The sequence below is a fragment of the Bubalus kerabau genome, chromosome 3 (assembly GCF_029407905.1).
Source record: "Bubalus kerabau isolate K-KA32 ecotype Philippines breed swamp buffalo chromosome 3, PCC_UOA_SB_1v2, whole genome shotgun sequence".
Classification (NCBI taxonomy): Eukaryota; Metazoa; Chordata; class Mammalia; order Artiodactyla; family Bovidae; genus Bubalus; species Bubalus kerabau.
Genome location: NC_073626.1, coordinates 139,210,397 through 139,236,596, shown reverse-complemented (window position 1 = coordinate 139,236,596; position 26,200 = coordinate 139,210,397). Strand labels below are relative to the sequence as shown.

The following is a 26,200-nucleotide window of genomic DNA, read 5'->3' as shown; positions in this document are numbered from 1 at the left end:
TATGTTCATCAGTGATATTGGCCTGTTTTCTAGTTTTGTGGCATCTTTGTTTGGTTTTGGTATTAAGGTGATTGTGGCCTCATAGAATGAGTTTGGAAGTTTACCTTCCTCTGCAATTTTCTGGAAGAGTTTGAGTAGGAGCTAACACCTGTAAGCTGTTCTCTAAATTTTTGGTAGAATTCAGCTGTGAAGCCATCTGGTCCTGGGCTTTTGTTTGCTGGAAGATTTCTGATTACAGTTTGATTTCCATGCTTATGATGGGTCTGTTAAGATTTTCTATTTTTTCCTGGTTCAGTTTTAGAAAGTTACACTTTTCTAAGAATTTGTCCATTTCTTCCAAGTTGTCCATTTTATTGGCATATAGTTGCTGATAGTAGTCTCTTATGATCCTTTGTATTTCTGTATTGTCTGTTGTAATTTCTCCATTTTCCTTTCTAATTTTGTGGATTTGATTCTTCTCCCTTTGTTTCTTGATGAGTCTGGCTAATGGTTTGTTAATTTTATCCTTTCAAAGAACCAGCTTTTAGCTTTGTTGATTTTTGCTATGGTCTCTTTTGTTTCTTTTGCATTTATTTCTGCCCTAATTTTTAAGATTTCTTTCCTTCTATTAATCCTGGGGTTCTTCATTTCTTCCTTTTCTAGTTGCTTTAGGTGTAGAGTTATGTTATTTATTTGACTTCTTTCTTGTTTCTTGAGGTAAGCCTGTATTGTTATGAACATTCCCCTTAGCACTGCTTTTACAGTGTCCCATAGGTTTTGGGTTGTGTTTTCATTTTCATTCATTTCTATGCATATTTTGATTTCTTGATTTATTGGTCATTCAGAAGTGTGTTATTTAGCCTCCACATATTGGAATTTTTAATAGTTTTTTTTTCCCCTGTAATTGACATCTAATCTTACTGCATTGTGGTCAGAAAAGATGCTTGGAATGATTTCAATTTTTTTAAATTTACCAAGGCTAGATTTATGGCCCAGGATGTGATCTATCCTGGAGAAGGTTCCGTGTGCAGTTGAGAATTTTCAGGAGTATTTTGGGGTAGGCCCCATGGCAGAAGTAAAGGAGGTTTTGTATTCCCTTTTTTAATAGGCTGAAATATAGGCTCAAATATAAACTAGGGAATTTGTTATAGTAAGAAAAAAATAAATGTGAAACTATTTTTAGAAAATATGTGATCAGATGTTTTTAGAGAGCATTAGAAAGTAAAGTAAACAAGGTAAAGTAAACAAGGTCTCTAGATAAAATTGACCCCTGAGTAAAAACTAGACCAAAAGTTTTGTAAGAATTGGAAGCCTATACATAAAGAAATCAGGAGACAGTGCAAGTGAAAGGGGCACTGAAATAACAATTGTCCAATACAAGCTAAGAACCTGAAAGACAATCCAAAATCTGTCTAATCATGGCTGCTCTGAGGGAGACATGAATCTCCACAACAGTTCCTCGTCTTTCCTCTAGGTTTCCAAGTGGAATAATATAACGTTCTTAGGTATTAGTGTTATCTACACTTAATGGTGACTCAGATGGTAAAGAATCTGCCTGCAGTGCAGGAGACCCAGCTTCAATCCTAGGGTCGGGAATATCTCCTGGAGAAGGGAATGGCCACCCACTCCAGTTTTCCTGTTTGGAGAATTCCAGGGACAGAGGAGCCTTGGGGGCTACAGTCCATGGGGTCACAAAGAGTCGGACACAACTAAGTGACCAACACTTTCACTTCACAATTCCATCACTTTGGAACATCAGATCTTCAGACCAAAGTGTTGAAGTTGTGTAAAAAGCAAAAAGAACAGCAAATTAACTTGCAGTGAGAGTGAGAGAGGAATTTTGTCTTAATGTAAAAATGACTGACATGATAAAAGATGATGAATTTGAAAATGTTATTACAGAAGCTTGAGAAGAAATAAACTTAATTTGGTCTACTGGAGCCACTGTTGAAAACGGGAATTTATAACAATTCTAAGTCTCCACTCACATCTGATATTTTGGGATCACTCTTGGAGAAATATTATTTTATTCTTTGTGACACCTATAGATTTAACAGGCAGGATCTACTTCCAGAGAAAATATACTGCAGTATGATCATAGTTGATGTGACATTAGAATATCTACACTAAAGAAATGACTCAAGAAATTACCAAAGATACTTACATGTGGAATTCAAAAGGTCAAACTCACAAAAACAGGGATTAGAAAAAGTGATTTCCAGGTTTTGGGAGGTAGGGGAAAATAGGGTGCAGTTGGGAAAAGGGTACAAACTTTCAGTTATAAGATGAATAATGTATACCATGATGATTGTGGTTGATAATAGGGTATTATATAACTAAAATTTACTAATGGAGTAGAAATTAAATGCTGTCACCAGATATTTTTTAAAGGTATGAGGTGATGGATGTGTTAATTAGATGAGAACAATCAGTGTTTATCAAGTTATTACAATGTATATTTTAAATTTCTTACAACTTATCAGTTATACCTCAATGAAAGTCGCTCAGTAGTGTCCAACTCTGCAACCCCATGGACTGTAGCTTGCCAGGCTCCTCGGTCCGTGAAATTCCTCAGACAAGAATACTGGTGTGGATAGCCATTCCCTGCTCCAGGGGATCTTCCCAACCCAGGGATTGAACTCAGGTCAATAAAGCTAACCAAAAAATTGCCAAGTTTCTTTTGGCTATGGTCACAGAATACCCAAGGGTAAAAGACTTCATAGACAGGCTAAAGTTCATTACAGAGTTCAGATGAACTCTTACTGGATTTTCATAGTTCTCTTTTCATAGTAACATGGAAAGGTTAGGCTGGGCTCTTGGGGGTGTTAACAACATGGCATTGCCTGTCTCTAAAATCAGCAGTAGCCATGGCTTAGTCTCCTTGCTTCAGAACAATTACAGTCCATCTCAGTCCACTGATTCCTAAAATATCGATGTTCCCTCTTGCCATCTCCTGTTTGACCACTTCCAATTGACCATTCATGGACCTAACATTCCAGGTTCCTATGCAATATTGTTCTTTACTGCATCAGACTTTCACCACCAGACACATCTGCAACACTGGGCATTGTTTCCACTTTGGCTCAGCCTCTTCATTCCTTCTGGAGCTATTTCTCCACTCTTCTCAGTAGCATATTGGCTATCTTCTGACCTTTTCATACTGCTCATGGGGTTCTCGAGGCAAGAATGCTGAACTGGTTTGTATTAGTTTGGGGTCAATTTGATTTTCACATTATGGGTCCTATTTTCCTGCTTCTTTGCATGTCTGATAATTTTGGATGCCAGAAATCATGATTTTAGCTTAATGTGTATATTTTTGTATTCTAAACTTTCTTAAGCTGTTTTGAAATGCAGCTACTTGGATGTGGGTCATTTGGGGTCATGGTGTTGTTAGGAGCACAGCACTGTTGACTCTAGGGCTCACTAGTCTCTACTACTGAGGGAAGACCCTGTTGTAGATGCTACCCAAAGCTTGTAAACCATAAGGTGTCTGATTCTGGCTGGTGGTAACCGGTACTGTGTGTATGTGTGCTGGGCATTGTCACTTATAGCCCTTTTGGGTGGCCCTGTCTCCAGCCTTACACAGATTCTCTCTCAGGCATGTGCTGACCAGTAGTCAGTTGAATACTCAAAGGGGGCCTTTAGGGCATCTCTGAGATTCCCCTCTTGCAGCTCTCTCCTATCTCCTACTCTGTCCTGGAACCCTGGCAGGCAGTGTCTTCCCTGGACTCTGAGTTCTCATTCTTTAACTCAGGGACCCACCCTGATTTTACCTTCTGGGCTGTAAGCTGAGGCAACAGAAGAGCTCACTTCACTTGTTCCTTTTCTCTCAAAGGATCACAGGGCTTTGTTGCATGATGTTCAGTGTCTTAAAAATCAGTGTCATATTTTTGTCTGGTTTTTGGTTATTTCACGTGAAAGTAGAGGGTCATAATAGAAGGTCATATGTACGATAGACACTCTTCAGGTACTACAGAAACACTTTAAAAATATCACAGAAATACTTTAACAAAATCATCACACTAAATAGGCAGTTTTAACTATAAGCCTGACTAGAAATGATCACCAATCTAATTCTTCTCTCTTGTTCTGGATGAGGATGTTAGTATTCTTGGCAAGTAATCATAACACTCAGGGACAATGTATTTACAACCCATTAAGGCTGATCATTCTTGTGCAGTAATTGGGACCTTATTCCTATGCAGAATTCAGGACCATGGTTTTCAGTGCCATCCCAGGACCAAGGTTAATTGTTCTGTGGGGCTCCTAGGCTGTTTTAAGATTCTGACTCCCCAGTACTGTCAAATTGACTAGTGTTTGACTCTTTGTGACCCCATGGACTTGTGGCCTGCCAGACTCCTTTGTCCATGGAATTCTTCAGGCAAGAATACTGGAGTGGGTAGCCATTCCCTTCTCCAGGGGATCTTCCCAACTCAGGGATCGAACCTGGGTCTCCTGCATTGCAGGCACATTCTTTACCATCTGAGCCACCAGGGAAGCCCCATACTTATAGAATCCAAAGAGATAAACACCAGGGGAGTTCAACAACTTGAGGGTCAGATACAGAAATGGACACACTCCAATAAACTTGCCTCTGAATGTCAGTTAATCAACAATGGTCTTACCCAAGTAACTACACTTCTACAGACGATATCAACCCATTTAAGCTTCTGAAAGTCTTCCAGTGCTTGAACTCCATGCCTCCTTAAAATCCTATATAAGATCAGAGGCTGGCTCTGATCAGGGAGGACTCTGTTTGACCAACATAGCTCTTCCCTACCACAGTAAAAACAAATCCAGGAGTAAATTCAGCTGCGTTTTTTTATATCAGCTATGGAGTGGTAGGCTCATCAACCTCTGAGTTTTATCTCTGATATTCTCTCCAGTTTCATAATTGGTCACTTGATTTATTATGATTTCTTATTTTATTACCAGCAGCTATCATTACTTGAACATCAATTAAGCGAGGCATTATGCCAGCTAGTTACACATTTTAGGTCTGGATTAATTAATCCACTACTCTATCTGAAATGAAAAGGTAAAGCTGAGTTTATTGCTTACTGTATGGTAAGAGAGAGCTTGGCATAATCTCATGGAGCAGAATTCAGTAACTCTGTAAATGTTGAAGGAAGCTGCAAATACAATCTCTGAGATATCTTATATAAAAATAGACACAGTTTTATTAAAGGTGTGCTAGTAATTACCTCACACAGAAAAATATGTTTACTAGACAGTGGGAAAGTTTTTACCTTTTTCCAGGTTATTGTATTTCCAGGGATTATCTACTCAACGTTAGACTAGAACATTTCACTGAAAGTATATCATCCGTACCTCATTAAATGCTTTTTGATGAAATTTACTTAGGAAAAACAGCCAAGTATCATGCAACAACATCTCCTACCATAAAACACATGAATATAAATTTATTGGGTGGAAAATAGGGAAAGGGACAAAAAAGATGGGATGGTTCTGAATTGATATTGAAGAATTCATAAAAGGATAAACTTTTATGTTTTAGGTCCAAAATCCTCAGCCCACATCAAAGACTTCACATTCTGATGACTGTGGAAACAGGCCAGCCCTAGTTGCTGGACTCAGGCAATCAGGGTGATGAAGCTGTTCTAAGTTGAAGAAGCTGCTCTGTCAAGTACATCACTTTCTCTCTTGTTCAGAGTGGCACTTCTTGGGCACAAGTCTATTCCGTTTATTCTCCCATCGATGCAGAGCAGACTGGTTTGACATGCTGTTGTGCCTTTTATCTTGGTCCTGTTGGAAAGAACACACCCCCCAAACTGTTCAAAACAACTGCAGAGCTGAGGACCTATTTTGTCTTTATGAAGATTTTTTTTTTTCATAAATATAGGTGGTTCTAATCTAGACAGCATGGGAGAAGTAGAACTTTTAAGAAAGAAATTCAGTTCACTGGTTTTCTAAGCAGTAAAGAAATCTACAAATTAGTGGAGCGAGTAGCTGGATGAAGAGAGAACTTGTGTAATTAGAAATCTGAGAAGGAACAAATCCAGAACTGCTTAAGACAGTTAAATATTCTACCTCTTCCCGCCACCTGTCTTCCTGGGGAAGCCTCTGCAACCGGTTTTTGGTCAGCTCGAGTTGTAGACCGTCAAATCTGCACTTAAACAAGCGGTGAGCTTCTTCCAGGTTAGCTGTTATCTGAATGTGCAAATGTTATTAAAAATTACAATAAAGAAAGAGTTGTAAGTTTTTTTGTGTGCTAGTTTGACTCTTTTTACACTGTATAATGTAAAAGCTTTATTTCCCCCCACAATTAGCAAGTGGGTTTCACATTAGTGTGAAAGTTTTCTTACTATAGCCAGTTTGAGAGACTTTTTACCTAGATATTAAAGACTCACATTCTGACTGCATGGTCTTTGCAACCTATTTGCATGTACACATCCTCCTATAGATGACAGAATAATTTCTGAATGTGGAGTTAAAGAATGCATGCAGCCCTGCATTAATAAAATATTGTTAATATTTTCTGGATGTGAAGTGAGGTGAGAGAGGACTCAAGTTAAGGTAGGCATGAAAGTGTCAGATGGCACTGAAAATTAACGTGGTGGTGTGAACCACATTTGGAATTTGAGTTCTGTTCTCTAAGACTAAATTCTTCTCCAGAGTCCCTAAACTATAAAGACTAGATTTTTTCTGCTGTGTTTTATGAAAGTAATAGAATAAATTAGCAAGAACACTGGAGTAGCTTAGTGTAAATTTTACTCTTTATTTCCTTTATCAAAATATTTTATACTTTAGCCCCTAAGCACAAACTTCCAAATTATCTTTGTCAGACTTCAAAACAGTCCCTCTAACAGTCTGCCTTTGAAGATGATTTGGAATCAGTTTCATTTACTTGACAAATATCTGACTACCTGTATGTGCCTGGCACTCCACTAAGTATTTGGGATATTCTAATATTTTGAACATGGAGCCAACAGGCTTTTATATAAAGGCTGCTTCAAAATGGCTCTACAACATATCCTCTAGAATAAAAAGTAAAATGACTAACTTCCCTCTCTTGATTATTTATGTTTCATGTACAGCAATTTCATGTTTTGACTCAGTTCTCAGAAAGTAGAATATTTCTCTCTTGCTTGAGAAGGCAAATTTGAGAGTAGAGGCTTCATCTAGCTTGTTCACCCTCTAATCTCCATCACCTAGCACAGCCATGTAACAGGTCCTCAAATCTGTGCTATTATGTACCTGTTTCCTATTAACCAGGGCACAGTGTGGGTACAAGTGTGAGATAAGAAAACAGAGCTCCCCTTGTCATTCATTCTTAGAAAGCCACGAAGCTAAGTGTTTTCCAGTCTGTGCATCCTGATGGCAGACACCTCTCCCACCCAAACGAAACCCTACTTTTCTCCGGCACTCTATCCGAAGTGGAGGGCATGATACTTGTAATGGCATCATACATTATGTCTCCTCTTGTATGGTGAGTGAGAGGGGAGCTAACGTATATCCAAACTTACTCCAAGCCATCTGTCAGAGTAAGAGTGGTAGCTAACAGCTTCCGATTACAGATGTGGTTACCTGTGGCTTAGACGTGTAAGCGTGCTTTACTCAGGCACAGTAAGTGTCACAGCTGGCCAACTCACAACAGGAGTCCACAAGCCGTTTAATACACCATTCTGAAAGTCATACTGTCACGTAATCTAATGGCTATAAAAGGGACAAGCTGGCAGCAATGTCACTGTGCTACCTTTAGCCAAAGAATCTCTTCCCTTATCTGGATAATGAGGGGTGGTCGTAGTAGACTAATAATTTCGAAGATCTTTTCCAGTTCTAAAAAATGTAGGATTTTACAAATAGCTCCTATAAATCAACAACAAAAAACCCAGCTGAAAGTGGGTTTTTGTTTTGTAAATAGACATTTCTATAAAGAAGACATACACATGGCTAGTAGGCACATGAAAAGATGCACAATATTGCTAATTATTAGAGAAATGCAAATCAAAATGACCAGAAGATGCTACGTCACATTGGTCAGAATGGCCATCATTAAAAAGTCTATAAATAACAAATCCTGGTGAGGGTGTAGAGAAAAGGAACCCACTTACACTGCTCGTGGGAACGCACACTGGCACAGCCACTACGGAAACAGTATGCAGGTTCCTGAAAAGTCAGAGTTACCACACGATCCAGCAATCCTACTCCTGGGCACACACCTGGACAAAACTATGATTCCAAATGATACATGCACCCCGATGGTGATAGCAGCACTATGACAAGAGCCAAGACACGGAAACAACCCACATGTCCATCGATAGCTGAACAGATAAAGAAGATACGGTACATATACACAATGGAGTATTACTCATCCATAAGAAAGAATGAAATAATGCCATTGGCAGCAACACAGATGGACCTAGAGATTATCAGACCTCGCGAAGTAAGTCACAAAGAAAAAAACACCATATGACAGCACTTATATATGGAATCTAAAATATGACAGAAATGAACATATCTATGACACAGACGCACAGACATAGAGAACAAATGTGTGGTTACCAAGGGGGAAGGAAATCGGGGAGGGAAGGATTCAGAGTTTGGGATTAGCAGATACAAACTAGTATACATGGGATGGATAAACAACAGGGTCCTACTGTACAGCACAGAGAACTGAACTCAGTATCCTGTGATAAATCACAATGAAAAAGAATATATGTATAACCGAGGCACTCTGCTACACTGCAGAAATTAACACAATGTTATAAATCAGCTGTATTTTAATAAATTTTTTTAAATTATGATTTTAAATACACCTTCATCAAAAAGGCCTATTTAAGAGAAATCAAATTCACAAATTAATAAGGTCTACTTTATATTTCTAGTTATTGGTGGTAAAGTGTTTCTACTTATATTCAGTTCAGTTCAGTCGCGTCCAACTCTGCGACCCCATGAATCGCAGCATGCCAGATTTAAGGGACTAGATCTGATAGATAGAGTGCCTGATGAACTATGGACGGAGGTTCGTGACATTGTACAGGAGACAGGGATCAAGAACATCTCCATGGAAAAGAAATGCAAAAAAGAAAAATGGCTGTCTGAGGAGGCCTTACAAATAGGTGTGAAAAGAAGAGAAGCAAAAAGCAAAGGAGAAAAGGAAAGATATAGGCATCTGAATGCAGAGTTCCAAAGAATAGCAAGGAGAGATAAGAAACCCTTCCTCAGCGATCAATGCAAAGAAATAGAGGAAAACAACAGAATGGGAAAGACTAGAGATCTCTTCAAGAAAATTAGAGATACCAAGGGAACATTTCATGCAAAGATGGGCCCGATAAAGGACAGAAATGGTATGGACCTAACAGAAGCAGAAGATATTAAGAAGAGATGGCAAGAATACACAGAAGAACTGTACAAAAAAGAGCTTCACGACCAACATAATCACAATGGTGTGATACTCACCTAGAGCCAGATATCTTGGAATGTGAAGTCAAGTGGGCCTTAGAAAGCATCACTACGAACAAAGCCAGTGGAGGTGATGGAATTCCAGTTGAGCTATTTCAAATCCTGAAAGATGATGCTGTGAAAGTGCTGCACTCAATATGCCAGCAAATGTGGAAAACTCAGCAGTGGCCACAGGACTGGAAAAGGTCAGTTTTCATTCCAATCCCAAAGAAAGGCAATGCCAAAGAATGCTCAAACTACCACACAATTGCACTCATCTCACACGCTAGTAAAGTAATGCTCAAAATTCTCCAAGCCAGGCTTCAGCAATATGTGAACCATGAATTTCCAGATGTTCAAGCTGGTTTTAGAAAAGGCAGAGGAACCAGAGATCAAATTGCCAACATCTGCTGGGTCATGGAAAAAGCAAGAGAGTTCCAGAAAAACATCTATTTCTGCTTTCTTGCCTATGCCAAAGCCTTTGACTGTGTGGATCACAAGAAACTGTGGAAAATTCTGAAAGAGATGGGAATACCAGAGCACCTGACCTGCCTCTTGAGAAACCTATATGCAGGTCAGGAAGCAACAGTCAGAACTGGCCATGGAACAACAGACTGGTTCCAAATAGGAAAAGGAGTATGTCAAGACTGTATATTGTCACCCTGCTTATTTAATTTATACACAGAGTACATCATGAGAAACACTGGACTGGAAGAAGCACAAGCTGGAATCAAGATTGCCAGGAGAAACATCAATAACCTCAGATATGCAGATGACACCACCCTTATGGCAGAAAGTGGAGAGGAACTAAAAAGCCTCTTGATGAAAGTGAAAGTGGAGAGTGAAAAAGTTGGCTTAAAGCTCAACATTCAGAAAACGAAGATCATGGCATCCGGTCCCATCACTTCATGGGAAATAGATGGGGAAACAGTGGAAACAGTGTCACACTTTATTTTTCTGGGCTCCAAAATCACGGCAGATGGTGACTGCAGCCATGAAATTAAAAGATGCTTACTCCTTGGAAGAAAAGTTATGACCAACCTAGATAGCATATTGAAAAGCAGAGACATTACTTTGCCAACAAAGGTCCATCTAGTCAAGGCTATGGTTTTTCCTGTGGTCATGTATGGATGTGAGAGTTGGACTGTGAAGAAGGCTGAGCACCGAAGAATTGATGCTTTTGAACTGTGGTGTTGGAGAAGACTCTTGAGAGTCCCTTGGACTGCAAGGAGATCCAACCAGTCCATTCTGAAGGAGATCAGCCCTAGGATTTCTTTGGAAGGAATGATGCTAAAGCTGAAACTCCAGTACTTTGGCCAACTCATGCGAAGAGTTGACTCATTGGAAGACTCTGATGCTGGGAGGGATTGGGGGCAGGAGGAGAAGGGGACAACAGAGGATGAGATGGCTGGATGGCATCACTGACTTGATGGACTTGAGTCTGAGTGTACTCCGGGAGTTGGTGATGGACAGGGAGGCCTGGCGTGCTGTGATTCATGGGGTCGCAAAGAGTTGGACACGACTGAGCGACTGAACTGAACTGAGGCCTCCCTGTCCATCACCAACTCCCAGAGTTCAACCAAACTCATGTGTATCCAGTCGGTGATGCCATCTAGCCATCTCATCCTCTGTTCTCCCCTTCTCCTCCTGCCCCCAATCCCTCCCAGTATCAGGGTCTTTTCCAATGAGTCAACTCTTCGCGTGAGGTGGCCAAAGTTTTGGAGTTTCAGCTTTATCATCATTCCTTCCAAAGAACACCCAGGACTGGTCTCCTTCAGGATGGACTGGTTGGATCTCCTTGCAGTCCAAGGGACTCTCAAGAGTCTTCTCCAACACCACAGTTCAAAAGCATCAATTCTTTGGCACTCAGCTTTCTTCAGAGTCCAACTTTCACATCCATACATGACCACTGGAAAAACCATAGCCTTGACTAGACAGACCTTTGTTGGCAAAGTAATATCTCTGCTTTCGTGTCAAACAATAATCACTAAAATTCCAACACATGCTGGTCTTCCCTTATATCTAGTGATAGGGACTTGGACTATTAAGCTAATATCAGTATTTCAGTATTCTATGATCTCTCATCAAGATACAGAATCTTAAACTATTTGCTCTTTATAACATGTTAAGAGGCGATAGTGAGTAAGGTATTGGTTCTTGCCTTTTGCACTCTGACAACTGTGTTAGTGGAGGATTTTATAGAGACTTTTGTGTTTCAGGGTTGTTCGTGTGTCTGGCTCACCTGCTCTGATTCCACACTGGCTTCTTTCAGCTTATTCTCTGTCGCCTCTTTACATTTCTTTAGGTGTCTGATAGTTTCCTCCAATTCCTGAACATGTGATACAAAGATTTTTACAAACTCCCAATGTGCCATATATGGGAGAAAAACCTTCAATATTGTAATAAATTACAAGACATACCAAATTATGAAAGTATGATGGGATACTTTCTAATTCCAGGTGCTACCAGACTACAAGCTAAAAACTTGTTTTCAGTTTAACTGACTGTATACACATTTGTACATGATGACAGATATTGATTTACTGATTCTCCTGAGGAAAGGTGATTAACATTTCTTTCTAGAACTGAGGGAATAATATTCGTAGCAGACAGTCTCTGTTGGAAGGCAAGAGCTTGATGCTCTCCTGAAGTCCCTTTTCAGGAATAAAACATGCTTTTCATTAGGTTGGGGACAGGCAAAAGTCCTGTAATGGCAACAGACAGACAAAGCTGAGCTATGGGAAGAACCGAGGAGTCTAAAGTTCCTGAAAGACTATGAAATTCAGAAGTCTTACCCAGTAACTAGTACTTTGCATATGTGAGCCTTAGCTTTTCTTTAAAAATGAGTTTGTTTGTTTTTTTTACATTGAAAATGACAATGAGGTGCCATATTCAAAGCTACAGGCTTCTTCCTAGATATGATTCTGAGGTCTTAGCTAAGATGAACAACTTGGAAATCTGTTTTCTTCTCTAATGCCTAGAAAAGCAATATGCCCTAACGCTGGGTTCAGCACATGGCACTTGCTGCTCATCTCTGAGAGGAATCCTAGGAAGCCTTTTCACCTGGCACCGATTCTCCAGCTCCTGCCTCAGCTTCCGCTCGGCCTCAAGGCGCAGCTCTTGCTGTTTATTCCGTGCTGAGGTGTCATACTGGCTCCTGGCCAACAGCTGCATCTCCTTCTGCAGGTTAGTCATTTCAGATACAAATTTCTGGATACTCAGTGACTGTCGGGCACAAAGAGGGAGACGGTTGGCGAACCTACCCAAGTTTGGGATTTTACATGAATGGTAAACAGTGTGTGGACATCATCTACCTGTTCGTAGTTTTTTTTCTGATACTGATCCTTAATTAGCTCCATTTGCCTCAATTCTGTTTCTATTTGCTGAAAGTAAATGTGGAAATAACATAGAAAGATAATCAGTGGAAAAACGGCCTTGCTTTTTTTGCCTGTAGGAGGATGACAGAAAGAATCCCACATGAGACCCAGTTATCAGTTCTTGCTGGGCTCTTCTTCCATCCAGCCCACTGACCCCAAAAGAGCCAAGTCCTATACAATCACTGCGGGAGAGACAGCTAGGAGCCAGGATGGGACACTGGCAGCTAATGAGCAGCCAAACATTCATACAGCAGTATCTTTGCTGGAAAAAAAGAGAGTACCCGTCCCCTTCAAGGCAGTCTGCCCACGTCCCAGGTATAGCTATAATTCCCAGAGATCACAGGACAGTGTTAGAGCTCTGAGACCATCTTCCTCCAACACCACTGCCTGCCTGGGTCCTCATCGATACTAGGAGGTCAGGGGAGACAGGGTTTCTCAGACAACCTTCATCCTCTCTACGTTCTGAGCGTTATTCGCCTTGGCGGACAAGTGGAGCTTAATTTGGGCCCTTTGATTCTTTATTTTCTCCTTGCTGCTGTTCAGTAGCTTTTCCAGCTCTGTAAGTTTCTGCCGCAGCTCTCGGTTGGTCCGGGACACTTCCACTGATCTGAAGTTGGCTTCATCAAGGGCTTTCTTCATCTGTGGGACACAAAGGGAAAATGAGAACATTTTAACCTTCCATTCAGTAAGAGAAGGTTATGTTTAGCTGTGTCCCTATAGTTTGTTCTCCTTGGACTATTCTTTTAAAAAGGAGGTTTAAGTAAGGCAGTAAGAGATTCGTGGAGAAACACTTTCAGTGATTTAACACTAAAAAACACAATCTTTCTTAGAACACGTAAACAATATAAATATATGTTCATCATATATTAAGAGCATGGCTTTTGTATCAGACACTTTAAATCTCAACTTCACCAGTCACTAGTCAAGTTAACTTCAGATAACCCTTAAGCCTTGGGTTCATTGCTGGAGAACCGTGTGAATAGGCTACCTCATAGGAGTCATGTAACAGTAAAACAAGGTAGAAAAAGAATATAGAGCCTGACACACACTGATTGCTCAGTGATCATTACCATGCTTTAATGCTTTGCTTTTTTTAAGATTAAGCTCATCTCTGTCACTTGCGATGTCATGTTTGGAGAAGTGAAAATAAATTATATGGTAGTTTATTTAATGGACTTCCTTGGTAGCTCAGCTGGTAAAGAATCTGCCTGCAATGCAGGAGGATCCTGGTTTGATTCCTGGGTCAGGAAGATCCCCTGGAGAAGGGATAGGCTACCCACTCCAGTATTCTTGGGTTTCCCTGGTGGCTCAGATAGTAAAGAATCTGCCTGTAATGTGGGAGACCTGGATTTGATCTCTGACTTGGGAAGATCCCCTGGAGGAGGGCATGGCAACCCACCCCAGCATTCTTGCCTGGAGAATCCCCATGGACAGAGGAGCCTGGTGGGCTGCAGTCCCTGGGGTAGCAAAGAGCAGGACATGACTGAGCGACTAAGCACACATGTAAATACCTATCATCTACTGACCACTGGTGCATGCATTTATTTTTAATTGGAATATAAGTGTTTTTATATTACTGCTTTTCTATTGAGGTTTAGTTGATTTATAATATTTTTAGGTATATGAGTGATTAAAATATAGATTATACTCCAGCTATAATTTTTTAAGATTATACTCCAGCTACATTCCATGTGCTGTATAATATACCCTTATAGCTTATTTATTTTACATAATAATTTGTACTTACTGCTTTCAGAAATTTTAGGAAACTTGTCTTGTGGTAAAATAACAGTGATTATTAATAAAATAAACAATACAACAGGCCCCAAACAAAATGACCTATGCTAAGCCCTATTGTCACCAAACTTAATTGGTTTTGGCTCTCCCAGAAATGGACTCTCAAACCAATCAATCAGGAATCATCTGATCAGCATTAGCTGGGTAATCTGCCTGTTAGACACCTGCCATCCACCAAAGGAAGTAAGTTTGCTGTAACCCATCTACTTTTTTGCCTAGTTTAACTCTCTTGTTCCTGCTCCCTTCTGCCTATAAGAGTCTTTCATTTTGTACAACTTCTCAGAGTGCCTTCTACTGCAATCAATGGCATAATGTCCAATTCAAATGGATTTTTGTTCAAATAAACTCTTAATTTTATTATTCCTCAATTTATCTTTTAACATTACTTAAATCATTTTACAGAGTTCCTCTCCTCCTCTTGGATCCTTGAATTTTTAGGAAGAAGCACCTAAAAAGTACCACTTGATTTTTAGGAAGGAAGCTGAGAAGGGAGAAGATGAGAAGGGAGAAGATAGGAAGGTGGTATTCTCTATAGCTGGTAAGTGTTTAACATGTCAAAGAAAGGACCAAAATAATGTTACTTTTTCTCTTTATACTAGCTCATTCCTTCAGCTCCTAAATTCACACTACAGTGTTAAGTCTTTTATCACCCAACCAAATTTCTGTTAGACATTCCACCATTACCTCAATCACAGCTTTGGCAAAACTGGGTAAGCCTTAAAAACTATCACTTACTTTGTACTTATGTTCAGTTCAGATTGCAGCACGCCAGGCCTCCCTGTCCATCACCAACTCCCGGAGTTCACCCAAACTCACATCCATCAAGTCGGTGATGCCATCTAGCCATCTCATCCTTTGTCATCCCCTTTTCCTCCTGCCCCCAATCCCTCCCAGCATCAGAGTCTTTTCCAATGAGTCAACTCTTCACATGAGGTGGCCAGAGTACTGGAGTTTCAGCTTTAGCATCATTCCTTCCAAAGAAAGCCTAGGGCTGATCTCCTTTAGAATGGACTGGTTGGATCTCCCTGCAGTCCAAGGGACTCTCAAGAGTCTTCTCCAACACCACAGTTCAAAAGCATCAATTCTTCGGTGCTCAGCCTTCTTCACAGTCCAACTCTCACATCCATACATGACCACTGGAAAAACCATAGCCTTGACTAGATGGACCTTTGTTGGCAAAGTAATGTCTCTGCTTTTGAATATGCTATCTAGGTTGGTCATAACTTTCCTTCCAAGGAGTAAGCGTCTTTTAATTTCATGGCTGCAATCACCATCTACAGTGATTTTGGAGCCCCCCAAAAGATAAAAGTCTGACACTGTTTCCACTGTTTCCCCATCTATTTCCCATGAAGTGATTGGACCAGATGCCATGATCTTAGTCATTACTTTTCATATATTTTCCAATTTAATCCTCTAAACCACTGTGGAAAGTAGTTGTGATGATTTCCATTTTATGATCAAGGAAACATTCAGAAGTTCCATTTTATGATCAAGGAAACAGACTCAAAGGTTCAGTCGTCTGCACAGATAGTAAATCACCACATTGCTTTTAAGAGGCAGAGCTGAGGCACTTAAACAGTGCACTTAAACAGCCACCCTTCTCTGTGGCTAACTGCTCAAGACAGCACTCATACTACTGTTCTTTGGTCTCCTGCACAAGTTCACGATCTTCACTGATTCCTGTTAAAAGGGTTTAAACTAAGTATTCTGAACAACTATCTCTGATTAAAGGTATCTTTAATTTCAGTGTCCATTTTTGTTTCCCACAGAAATTGTTTTTATTATAATATTTATACAGTGCTTTTGCAATTTACAAAGTACCAAATAAATAGTTGAATCTGATTTTTGTGACTGCTCCTTGTAAACTGCAAAGCAATGCACTAAATCTGGCAAAATACAGACCAGCCACTCCAGCTAAGTCTTGGAATTATTTTAATTACTCCCTCCCCTTTGCTTATGATACATTTTGTGTATGTTTGATTTTTTAATTAAAAATGGCTTTTTATTTAATTATTCTCTACTTTCAACAGAACCGCTTTTCTTTAATCATCCGAAACCTGAAGTAACTGCTCTAGTTCCCATGAGCCTCCATGTTTCTGGTTTATCTTCATTATTATTTACTTTTCACTGCCAACAGACTAACCTACTTAAAACTGTTCTTACATCCTTCTCAGAAACCTACAGTGCTTTACTTTTACCTAACAGTTTCCAGCCAATATTCTGGTAGTTAAGACTGTCTACCAGCTGGTTTCCTCTAAGCTAGCCCTTCTTTCTCAGAAATTTCCTAGTCTCTGCTTTAATCAAGACAGGCAAATGCTTTTCCTTTGCTCACATATCCTGTTCATTTTTCATTGGCTTATCCTCTTACATAGCGTGTCCTACCCCTGCAAGCTCTGCCAGTCTCAGTCCCGTACTTTGGTCAAGCTTCCCTCCTCCTCCTATCACCCAGCCAGCCTAAAACAAACTTTCCCTTACTCTTCATTCATTTAAAATTGTACATAGCTTCTAAATATTGGAGAGTCTTCTGACGTCTTCCCTACTTGTCTCATGTAGCAGTGGAGATGACAAATAAGGGGTCATTTAGTACAGACCACGTCTTCTACTGTTTTTAAATATGCCTCTCAGGAGAAGGCAGGTGCATGATGGATGCTAGTGAAGTGGACTGAGGAGATAGATAGGTGACTTGCTATCTGTCTAACAGATGGCAGTCTCCTCCTTTCTCTTTACCACTCAAGTTACTATTCTCCAAGAGGAAGACTGTCATCAAGGCATTCCTTCACTGGGCAGATAACTGTATATCAAACAGCTTAGAGCTGTGTCTCACTTGCTGGTGAAAGGAGAATTAGAAGAGCTAAAGAACAACTGCAGCCATTCTCAGGAATCCGCTAGCTGGCAACCACCTGGAGATGGATGTTATGTGTCTTTTGTCACGTGCCTCCATACCTCAGTCACTTCCCGCTGTGCTGCTTTCTTGGCAGTTTCTCTCTCAATTTGAAACTGCTTTCTTAGAGCATCTATGCGTTCAGCATGCAATTCTGCTTCTATTTTGGATTCTTCACTCATCCGCTCTCTGTTTTGAAAAAGAGATGTTAAATCACCTTTAGAAAACATCTTAGGTGGTATGATTTACAACTGAGCAGATCAGTCACCATGTAAAATCACTGATCTGGAGCTCATTAACAGAAAGAAAAATAAGCATTTACCTACAGCCTTAAAAAACAAAGTCATTAATATAAAGAGATCCACACTTAAGAGTGAAAACACATATTCTTGTTTTAACCAATACTGAACAGTCCGCAGCCAGCAGCATTTCACCAGAGTATACAATTTGTACAGATTACAAACATGAAAAATACCCTCTTAGCTTTAGCTTATATAAATATGCTCTGCAATATCAATATGTTCACTACCTTAAAGGAATAAAGATCTATGGGCATAATATACTTCCTTTGGGTATAAATTTTCATGGGATGTTGTTAATATCTAAATCATATTTGCCTAGATACAGTTTAAGAAAAAACTCGAGTGGCTTGACTTGAATTAGAAGGATTTGAGCTAACTAATCTCAGGGCAAAATGGAAAACAATTAATGGTCGAGCATCTGCTTAAATGGAATTATCCTACTCCTGGAGGGGTTATTTCCATCCAGGCTTCTGTTGTTCCTTTTCCAAATCATGCCTTTAAAGGACACATAAGCTTCTGATAGAAAAGGTTTGGCAAAAATGTGTATGTGTCCCTCCTGAATTGGTTTAACCTTCATGTACAGAAGATCAACACCAGATGAGGGAAGAGCTAAAGAGAAGCGTATCCCAGCCAGCATCCTCTGCTGTTTAGCTACGCCTGTCTCCTTCACATGGTTCTGCAGGAGGACTAGCTCAAAGTAGGGAAAAAGCTTTAACTGGTTTATGTGAATGAGCCAGACTTACTCTCCCAGAGGCTCTTCCCTAATTTCACCGTAACTATACTGCTCTTACTTAAAGGTTTCCAAATTCTGTCGCTCAAGTTCTTTGCTTTCCAATTTCTCTTGAACATGATCAAGCTTTGTTTGTAGGTGATTATTTGTCTGGAGAGCTTGCTCCAGGCTCATAGCCAGTTTCCTGTTGTCTTCTCTAGCTACATCTAGAGCTTTTTGTAGAGGTTCCATCTGAAAGAGAAGACTGTTTTTAATCTTGTTGTTCCACTGTAAAAGATACTAGAAGTACCTAACACTGTATATTCCCTCCTTAAACTTTGAAACAATAATTATTTGGAACCAGAAACAAAGACTCCAGATGCCTGGGATATGTATGCAAGAACTTACTACAGACAGTGCTTAGCAGACTCTTAGAAGGTGACGGGAAGGGGATGCTCCACTGGTCACTAGAGAGTTTTCGAAAACAGAGCCAACTTATTTATCCTAATTTCTAAAATTTTAAATTAGTTAAATTCCCCTTTTTGATTCTTTAACCTCACTGCCTACAGAGATAAGAACTGGCAACTGCTCCTTGTATATTTCTCTAGAAAAATCTGCTGCGATCCAAAAGTCTACAAGTAATAAATGCTGGAGAGGGTGTGGAGAAAAGGGAACCCTCTTACACTGTTGGTGGGAATGCAAACTAGTACAGCCACTATGGAGAACAGTGTGGAGATTCCTTAAAAAACTGGAAATAGACATGCCTTATGATCCAGCAATCCCACTGCTGGGCATACACACTGAGAAAACCAGAAGGGAAAGAGACACGAGTACCCCAATGTTCATCGCAGCACTGTTTATAATAGCCAGGACATGGAAGCAACCTAGATGTCCATCAGCAGATGAATGGATAAGAAAGCTGTGGTACATATACACAATGGAGTATTATTCAGCCATTAAAAAGAATACATTTGAATCAGTTCTAATGAGGTGGATGAAACTGGAGCCTATTATACAGAGTGAAGTAAGCCAGAAAGAAAAACACCAATACAGTATACTAACGCATATATATGGAATTTAGAAAGATGGTAACAATAACCCTGTGTACGAGACAGCAAAAGAGACACTGATGTATAGAACAGTCTTATGGACTCTGTGGGAGAGGGAGAGGGTGGGAAGATTTGGGAGAATGGCATTGAAACATGTAAAATATCATGTATGAAACGAGTTGCCAGTCCAGGTTCGATACACGATACTGGATGCTTGGGGCTGGTGCACTGGGACGACCCAGAGGGATGGAATGGGGAGGGAGGAGGGAGGAGGGTTCAGGATGGGGAACACATGTATACCTGTGGCAGATTCATTTTTATATTTGGCAAATCTAATACAGTTATGTTAAGTTTAAAAATAAAATAAAATTAAAAAAAAAAAAAAGAAAAATCTTATTCATATGAAATATCCCTGTGTATTTTACATGTGTGCATATGTGTAGATACATATTTATATATGTATATACCTATGAACGCATGTGTTTCCGTATTTAGTAGGACTACCCTACTTCTAACTGAAGTTACGTTATTTTCTAAGCCCTTTAACATTTGCAATCCCTTATGCATTAATATATGAAAAGAATGTAGACCATATAAGACAAAAAGAATTAGGCATAATTATGGTCCTGGTTTGCTAAATGACTCACTGCAAGATTATAGACCAGTTTCCCATTTGGGAATATGTATTGTTCAAAACTCAGACTTGAATGGGAAGGAAATTTACCTGATTATTTTACTCCATTTTTCCAAAACACTGATATCCCAATAAAATAAAAAAACACTAACATTATCATCTATAAAAACCTAGCTTCTACCTCACTGTTGTGCTGGGCATCGACGACAAGCATTCTGGCCTGCCACTGGTCCACTTCTGCTTCCAGCTTCTGTACCCGCTGTTGATTCAGAGCCCTAAAGATGGAGAGCACAGAGAAAGTGACCACTTTCTAGAAATGGAAAGAACCATCTAGAAATGATACCACTGGGATGTACAGGGCACTCTTCCAGGAAGCCGAAATGGCATTAGGTCATGGGCTACAGATGCTCAGAATATCTGAGAGCTGGCAGGTGATAAATCTGCAGCCTCAGCATCAGAGTAAGAGACTAATTCTCCTGGGGATTAAAACTTTGTCCCATCTCTATGATTCCATTTTGCTTGGTATATTAAACTATCAGTACATGTTAATGACTAAGTTAAAAGCTGGTAATTTTATACTCTTTATATATATCACTGGCACAAAAATGTATCACCTCTAGATGGACTGGCTTACTCTTGAGATTTCTGCTTTTTACCTAGAATTTTACTGTGAACAGTAAACTGTTTCAATACCATCCCCTTGATTTCTTTAAGTTCAGAGGTAACACTGATTCATAACGTAAAAAAAAAAAAAAAATTAGCATGATGAAGAATATAAAAGTCACTAATTCTCCCATAACACAGAGGCAATATGTACCAGTAATACATTACACTTAGAGGCCTTATTAAACTCGAACCATTTGTTCATTAACCTAAACGGGAAATGTGCATGTAATTTTTGAAACATTCAAAGGAGTTTTCTTATAGCTGAAAGCAGTTCTCAGAATGATCCCTCTAAAATAATTTATTAAATAGTACACTAATAAATGGATAATTAATTCAAAATGAAGTAGACGCCTGGCTTTAATAATCTTGACAATTATTATTCTGTAGACCCAAGGGCAGGTTTAAATGGTGTAGAAAACAGCAAGGATAAGACAGCATTTACCACATGAATTGCTGGAATACATATTCATTTACACCACTACAAAATATGTGAATTTTTGGATATCATTTTTATAATTCCAGTTTCTCTCAAATTTGCTAATTCTTTAAATACCATTTTACTACTTTTTTCACAAAGGAAGTTAACATAAAGTGACTGTTTCTTGATCACACACTGTTCCTTACTACAACACAGCAGAAAAATACACGTACAAAGACAAAAATAATCTCTGGTACCTTTCTTTCTTGAGGCCTGCGATCTCTGAATCCCTCCGGCCAAGCTCTATTTGCACTTTTTCCAGAGCACCTTGCATCTTACTGTGAGAAGCCAACACATTCTCCAACATGATCGTCACTTTGCAGTTGTCTTCTTTGGCTTCTGCCAGTTGTCGCTGAAAGTTTCCTACCTAACAGAAGATGAAATAAGACAATGTTTTGATCCGGTCTAGTTATTCTTCTGCTGCTGAGTCCTGTGACTGCTAGAAGAGTATTGAAACCAGGTCTGGTACAATGCTAAGAGGAATAAGTGTGTGTGTATATATAAATATATATTTTTTCTTTTGTAATCAAAGCAGTTTTATTTAAATAAACAAGAGAATATAAAATTGTTCTTAAATTCATTTACAATTCCACAGAAATTTCCCACAGATAGGTGTGAGGTATGCTTCTACTATGTTTTATTTGGAGGATAATTGCTTTAAAGTATATTTTATTTTTATTTTGTTTATTAAGTTATTCTGACTTTGAGAAAAAGAAAACTAGACCCCAGATCCTATGGCTCCAATGAAAAACTCTGCAGTGCTTCCTGACTATTGTCATATCCCAGCACACACATCAGTATTAACTAGAGACATAAGGACCGACAACTTCTTGGGTCTCGAGGTAGTCCCAGGGTGGCCCATACAGGTCCTGCTCAGCTAATCTTACCATGGGCTTAGAAGAAGATAACACCTCCGAAGCCCATCAGAATTATCTGAGGGAAAAAAGAACATAAGGGAGAGTGGGAGCCACTGAAGAATGGTGTAAGTCACAGCCCTCTTCAGAGGGGAAGGAGTCTGGGATGTGACCTCTCCTCCCACCGAGAACACACACTGTTAAGCAGAAAGCATTTGGTGATTTAACATAGAATCATAACAATGTTTTATCACATTAATAAGACATAAGTAGGTGGTTATTATTACCAAGGTCAGATGTGTTTCAACAAAAAAACCCAGACTTTTGATTAAGAAAGAAAAAAAAAAACACACTGTGAGTTAAATCATCTATATTTAAGGGAAGTATTTTAAAGTTTTTCAAAAGTTATCGTTCGTTTAGAAAAGAAAATTCTCATCTGATCAATCCTCTTTGTTTTTTTTAAACTAAAGGTAACAAGAAATGAAAGAATGTGGCTCATAAAAATTTCAGAAGCGCTTCATGTCAGCTACACAGTTCACAAAGGGGTGATGTCTTGCCTTCTTGTTCTCCCTGTCCTTCAGAGTTTCAAGGTCCCCTTTCAACTTCTGACTCTCTTTCAGGGCTGCATCACGACCCCTCACTGCTTGTGAAAGCTCCTCTTTATTCTTTTCAAGAAGGGATTTCACCTTAGCAGAAAGAAACGATAATAAATGACTTTCTCAAAGCACGATCAATCAGCAGTTAGAATGTCCTGTGCTTAGTCGCTCAGTCTTGTCTGACTCTTTATGACCCATCAACTGTTAGCCTGTCAGGCTTCTGTGTCCACGGGGATTCTCCAGGCTAGAATATTAGAGTGGGTAGCTATTTCCTTCTCTAGGGGATCTTTCCAACCCAGGGATCAAACTCAGACCTACTGTATTGCAGGTGGATTCTTTACCATCTGAGCCATAAGGGAAGCTCTGGTTAGAATAAGACACAGTAATTTAGAAGCCAAACTTAAAATGTTAAATTAAATATGCTTATTTAACTAAATATGCTTATCTATAACTGCAAAAAAAAACTAGCTCTAGTAGCTATTTTTCCCCTTAAAACTACAAAGGAAAAAAAAATCTGTTAATAAACATGTGCAAATCTCTAATATATATGTCAATATGAAAAGCCTGGAATGAGGGACATGGGAGATAAGACTATGATTATGATGGCTATTATATGGCACAAGGAACTTTTCTCAATACTCTGTAATGACCTATATGGGAAAAGAGTGGATATATGTATAACTGACTCACTTTGCTGTACACCAGAAACTAACATAACACTATAAATAAACTACATACATACCAATAAAAACTTTAAAATACTAAAAAAAAACACACAAAAAAAACCTCTGATGGTAAGATGAAAACTGGGGGAGAAAACTGGTTATCACAGAATTTGAAAATATGATGTAAATTAACAAAATACATAATAAAAGCAGATGAATAAGTATCAAACAGTGTCAAGAAAATAGTTATAAAAGTGTTCTAAATAGTGTTCTAATCCTAATTAAAAGTATTACAATTTTACATCCCTGAAACACTTTCAGTGTATCTACACAATCATTTCAGATCATCATACTATCTTAAATACTACTCTTTAAAAAAAAAATTTTATCTTGAAATTATTATAGACTCACAGGATGTTACAAAATTAGTGACAGTCCCCACGCACTCTTCACCCTGCTTCTAATAATGACATCTTGACATCTTCACAATCTTACATGATTGTTAATCAGATTAACAGGACTACAAAAGTTGCAGTTTCACCATTTTTTACCCTGCATTCATCTGTGTATGCACACACACATATAACTATGTAATCCGATCGCATGCACATATTCCGGTGGCCGCCACCACAGTCAAGATACAGAACTGCTCCAATGCCACGAAGAGCTCTCTTGTACTATTTCTTTTGTTCATGTCCTCCCCAAATCCATTCCATGTTCCTTGGCAACCACTAACTTGTTATCTATCTTTATTGTTTTTGTCATTTCAAGAATGTCATTTTAAATACTTTAAAATAATTACTTATACAAAAATTAACATTTTTAAAAACAGCCATACTGGGATATAGCTGACAAACAGTAAGCTGTGTACATTTAACATGTACAATTTTGAAATATGTATAAACTCTTAAAATCATCACAATAATGAACAATTTCCATTATCCCCAAACTTCCCCTATGCCTTTTAGTAATCAACCCATTCTCTCTCTCCCGGTTCCTACATGTCCACCCAAGGCCTTCACTGACCTATTTTCTGTCATTTTTATTTCCTAGAATTTTATATAAATGAAGTATTTTATGTACAGTAAGTCCTCTACATATAAATGAGTTCTAAGAACATGCTCATAAGTTCAAATTTGTTCTTAAGTCTGTTAGTCTAGGTACCCAACTAACACAACCAGCTATGTAGTACTGTACTTCAATAGGTTTATAATACTTTTCAGACAATACATAAAAAACAAGCAAACAAAAAATACTTTTAACCTTACAGTACAGTACCTTGAAAAGTACAGCAGTACAACAACTGGCATACAGGTGAGAACTGACTGGAAGAGGGAGTGGAGGTGGGAGATGGTTACGAGGTGCAGGATCATCAGCAAGAGGAGACAGAGGACAAACTGCAATTTCACTCATGCCTGACACCGATGGCACAGGTTCCGGTTACTTGCTAGGTTCATTCCCAGCCACCCTCTTGAAAAAAGGATCCACTGACATCTGGGTAGTGTTAGTCACTCAGTCGTATCTGACTTTTTGTGATCCCATGGACTGTAGCCTGGCAGGCTCCTCTTTTCATGGGATTCTTCAGGCAAGAATACTGGAGTGGGTTGCCATTCCCTTCTCCCAAGTATCTTACTGACCCAGGGATCGAACCAAGGTCTCTTGCATTGTAGGCAGATTCTTTACCATCTGAGCTACAAGGTCATATAGCTCTTTGGTAGTACTGGACTCTTTGGTAGCACAGCCATGAAATTAAAAAATGCTGCTCCTTGAAAGAAAAGTTATGACCAACTTAGATAGCATATTAAAAAGCAGGGACATTACTTTTCCAACAAAGGTCCTTCTAGTCAAAGCTATAGCTTTTCCAGTAGTCATGTATGGATGTGAGAGATGAACTATAAAGAAAGCCGAGTGCCAAAAAATTGATGCTTTTGAACTGTGGTGTTGGAGGAGACTCTTGAGAGAGTCCCTTGGACTGCAAGGAGATCCAATCAGTCCATCCTAAAGGAAATCAGTCCTGAATATTCATTGGAAGGACTGATGCTGAAGCTGCTACTCCAATACTTTGGCCACCTGATGCAAAGAACTGACTCATTGGAAAAGACCCTGATGCTGGGAAAGACTGAAGGTGGGAGGAGAAGGGGATGACAGAGGATGAGATGGCTGGATGGCATCACCAACTCAATGGACATGAGTCTGTGTAAACTCCAGGAGTTGGTGATGGACAGGGAGGCCTGGCGTGCTGCAGTCCATGGGGTCACAGAGTCGGACACGACTGACCAACTGAACTGAACTGGACTGGACTGTATTCTGAACAGCTGCTGCAGACTTCAAGTACCAGTCTACATTCGAATCCTGTGCCGCCTCAAATAGAACTAACCTTCATGATTGGACACGTGAATGCAAGTTTGAAAGTTCACAACTTGAAGGTTCATATGCAGAGGCATACTGTACTCATTTTTGAATGGTTTGTTTTACTCAGCACAGTTAAGATTCACTCAATCTTCTGCATGTACCAATAATTCTTCCTTCCTGTTGCTGAACAGTATTCTGCTAGACACTGGAGTTGTTCCAGTTTTCCATTCTGTTCAGTCGCTCACTAGTGTCCAACTCTTTGCAACCCTATGGACTGCAGTATGCCAGGCTTCCCTGTCCTTCACCATCTCCTGGAGCTTGCTCAAACTCATGTCCATTGAGTCAGTGATGCCATCCAACCATCTCATCCTCTGTCATTCCCTTCTCCTGCCTTCAACCTTTCCCAACATCAGGGTCTTTTCCATTGAGTTGGCTCTTCACATCAGGTGGCCAAAG

The 26,200-nt window shown here is 39.5% G+C and overlaps 1 protein-coding gene across 2 annotated transcripts in view; it reads right to left on the bottom strand.

Moving 5' to 3' along the window:
- Positions 1-5,127: 5,127 nt before the first annotated feature.
- Positions 5,128-26,200, bottom strand: part of CCDC150 (coiled-coil domain containing 150) — a 95,313-nt gene continuing 74,240 nt past the window's right edge. Inside the window, exons 17-27 of one of the 2 annotated variants that reach the window (XM_055572986.1) lie at positions 22,689-22,817; positions 21,475-21,644; positions 20,315-20,408; positions 18,533-18,702; positions 17,502-17,628; positions 13,206-13,400; positions 12,699-12,767; positions 12,448-12,609; positions 11,627-11,713; positions 6,031-6,150; positions 5,128-5,745 (exon numbers count right to left, since the gene is read on the bottom strand). In XM_055572986.1, the coding sequence (XP_055428961.1) occupies positions 5,632-5,745; positions 6,031-6,150; positions 11,627-11,713; positions 12,448-12,609; positions 12,699-12,767; positions 13,206-13,400; positions 17,502-17,628; positions 18,533-18,702; positions 20,315-20,408; positions 21,475-21,644; positions 22,689-22,817 (1,437 nt within the window). In that variant the 3' untranslated portion in view covers positions 5,128-5,631. The remainder of the gene's footprint in view (positions 5,746-6,030; positions 6,151-11,626; positions 11,714-12,447; positions 12,610-12,698; positions 12,768-13,205; positions 13,401-17,501; positions 17,629-18,532; positions 18,703-20,314; positions 20,409-21,474; positions 21,645-22,688; positions 22,818-26,200) is intronic. The other variant, XM_055572987.1, reaches the window with a different exon arrangement.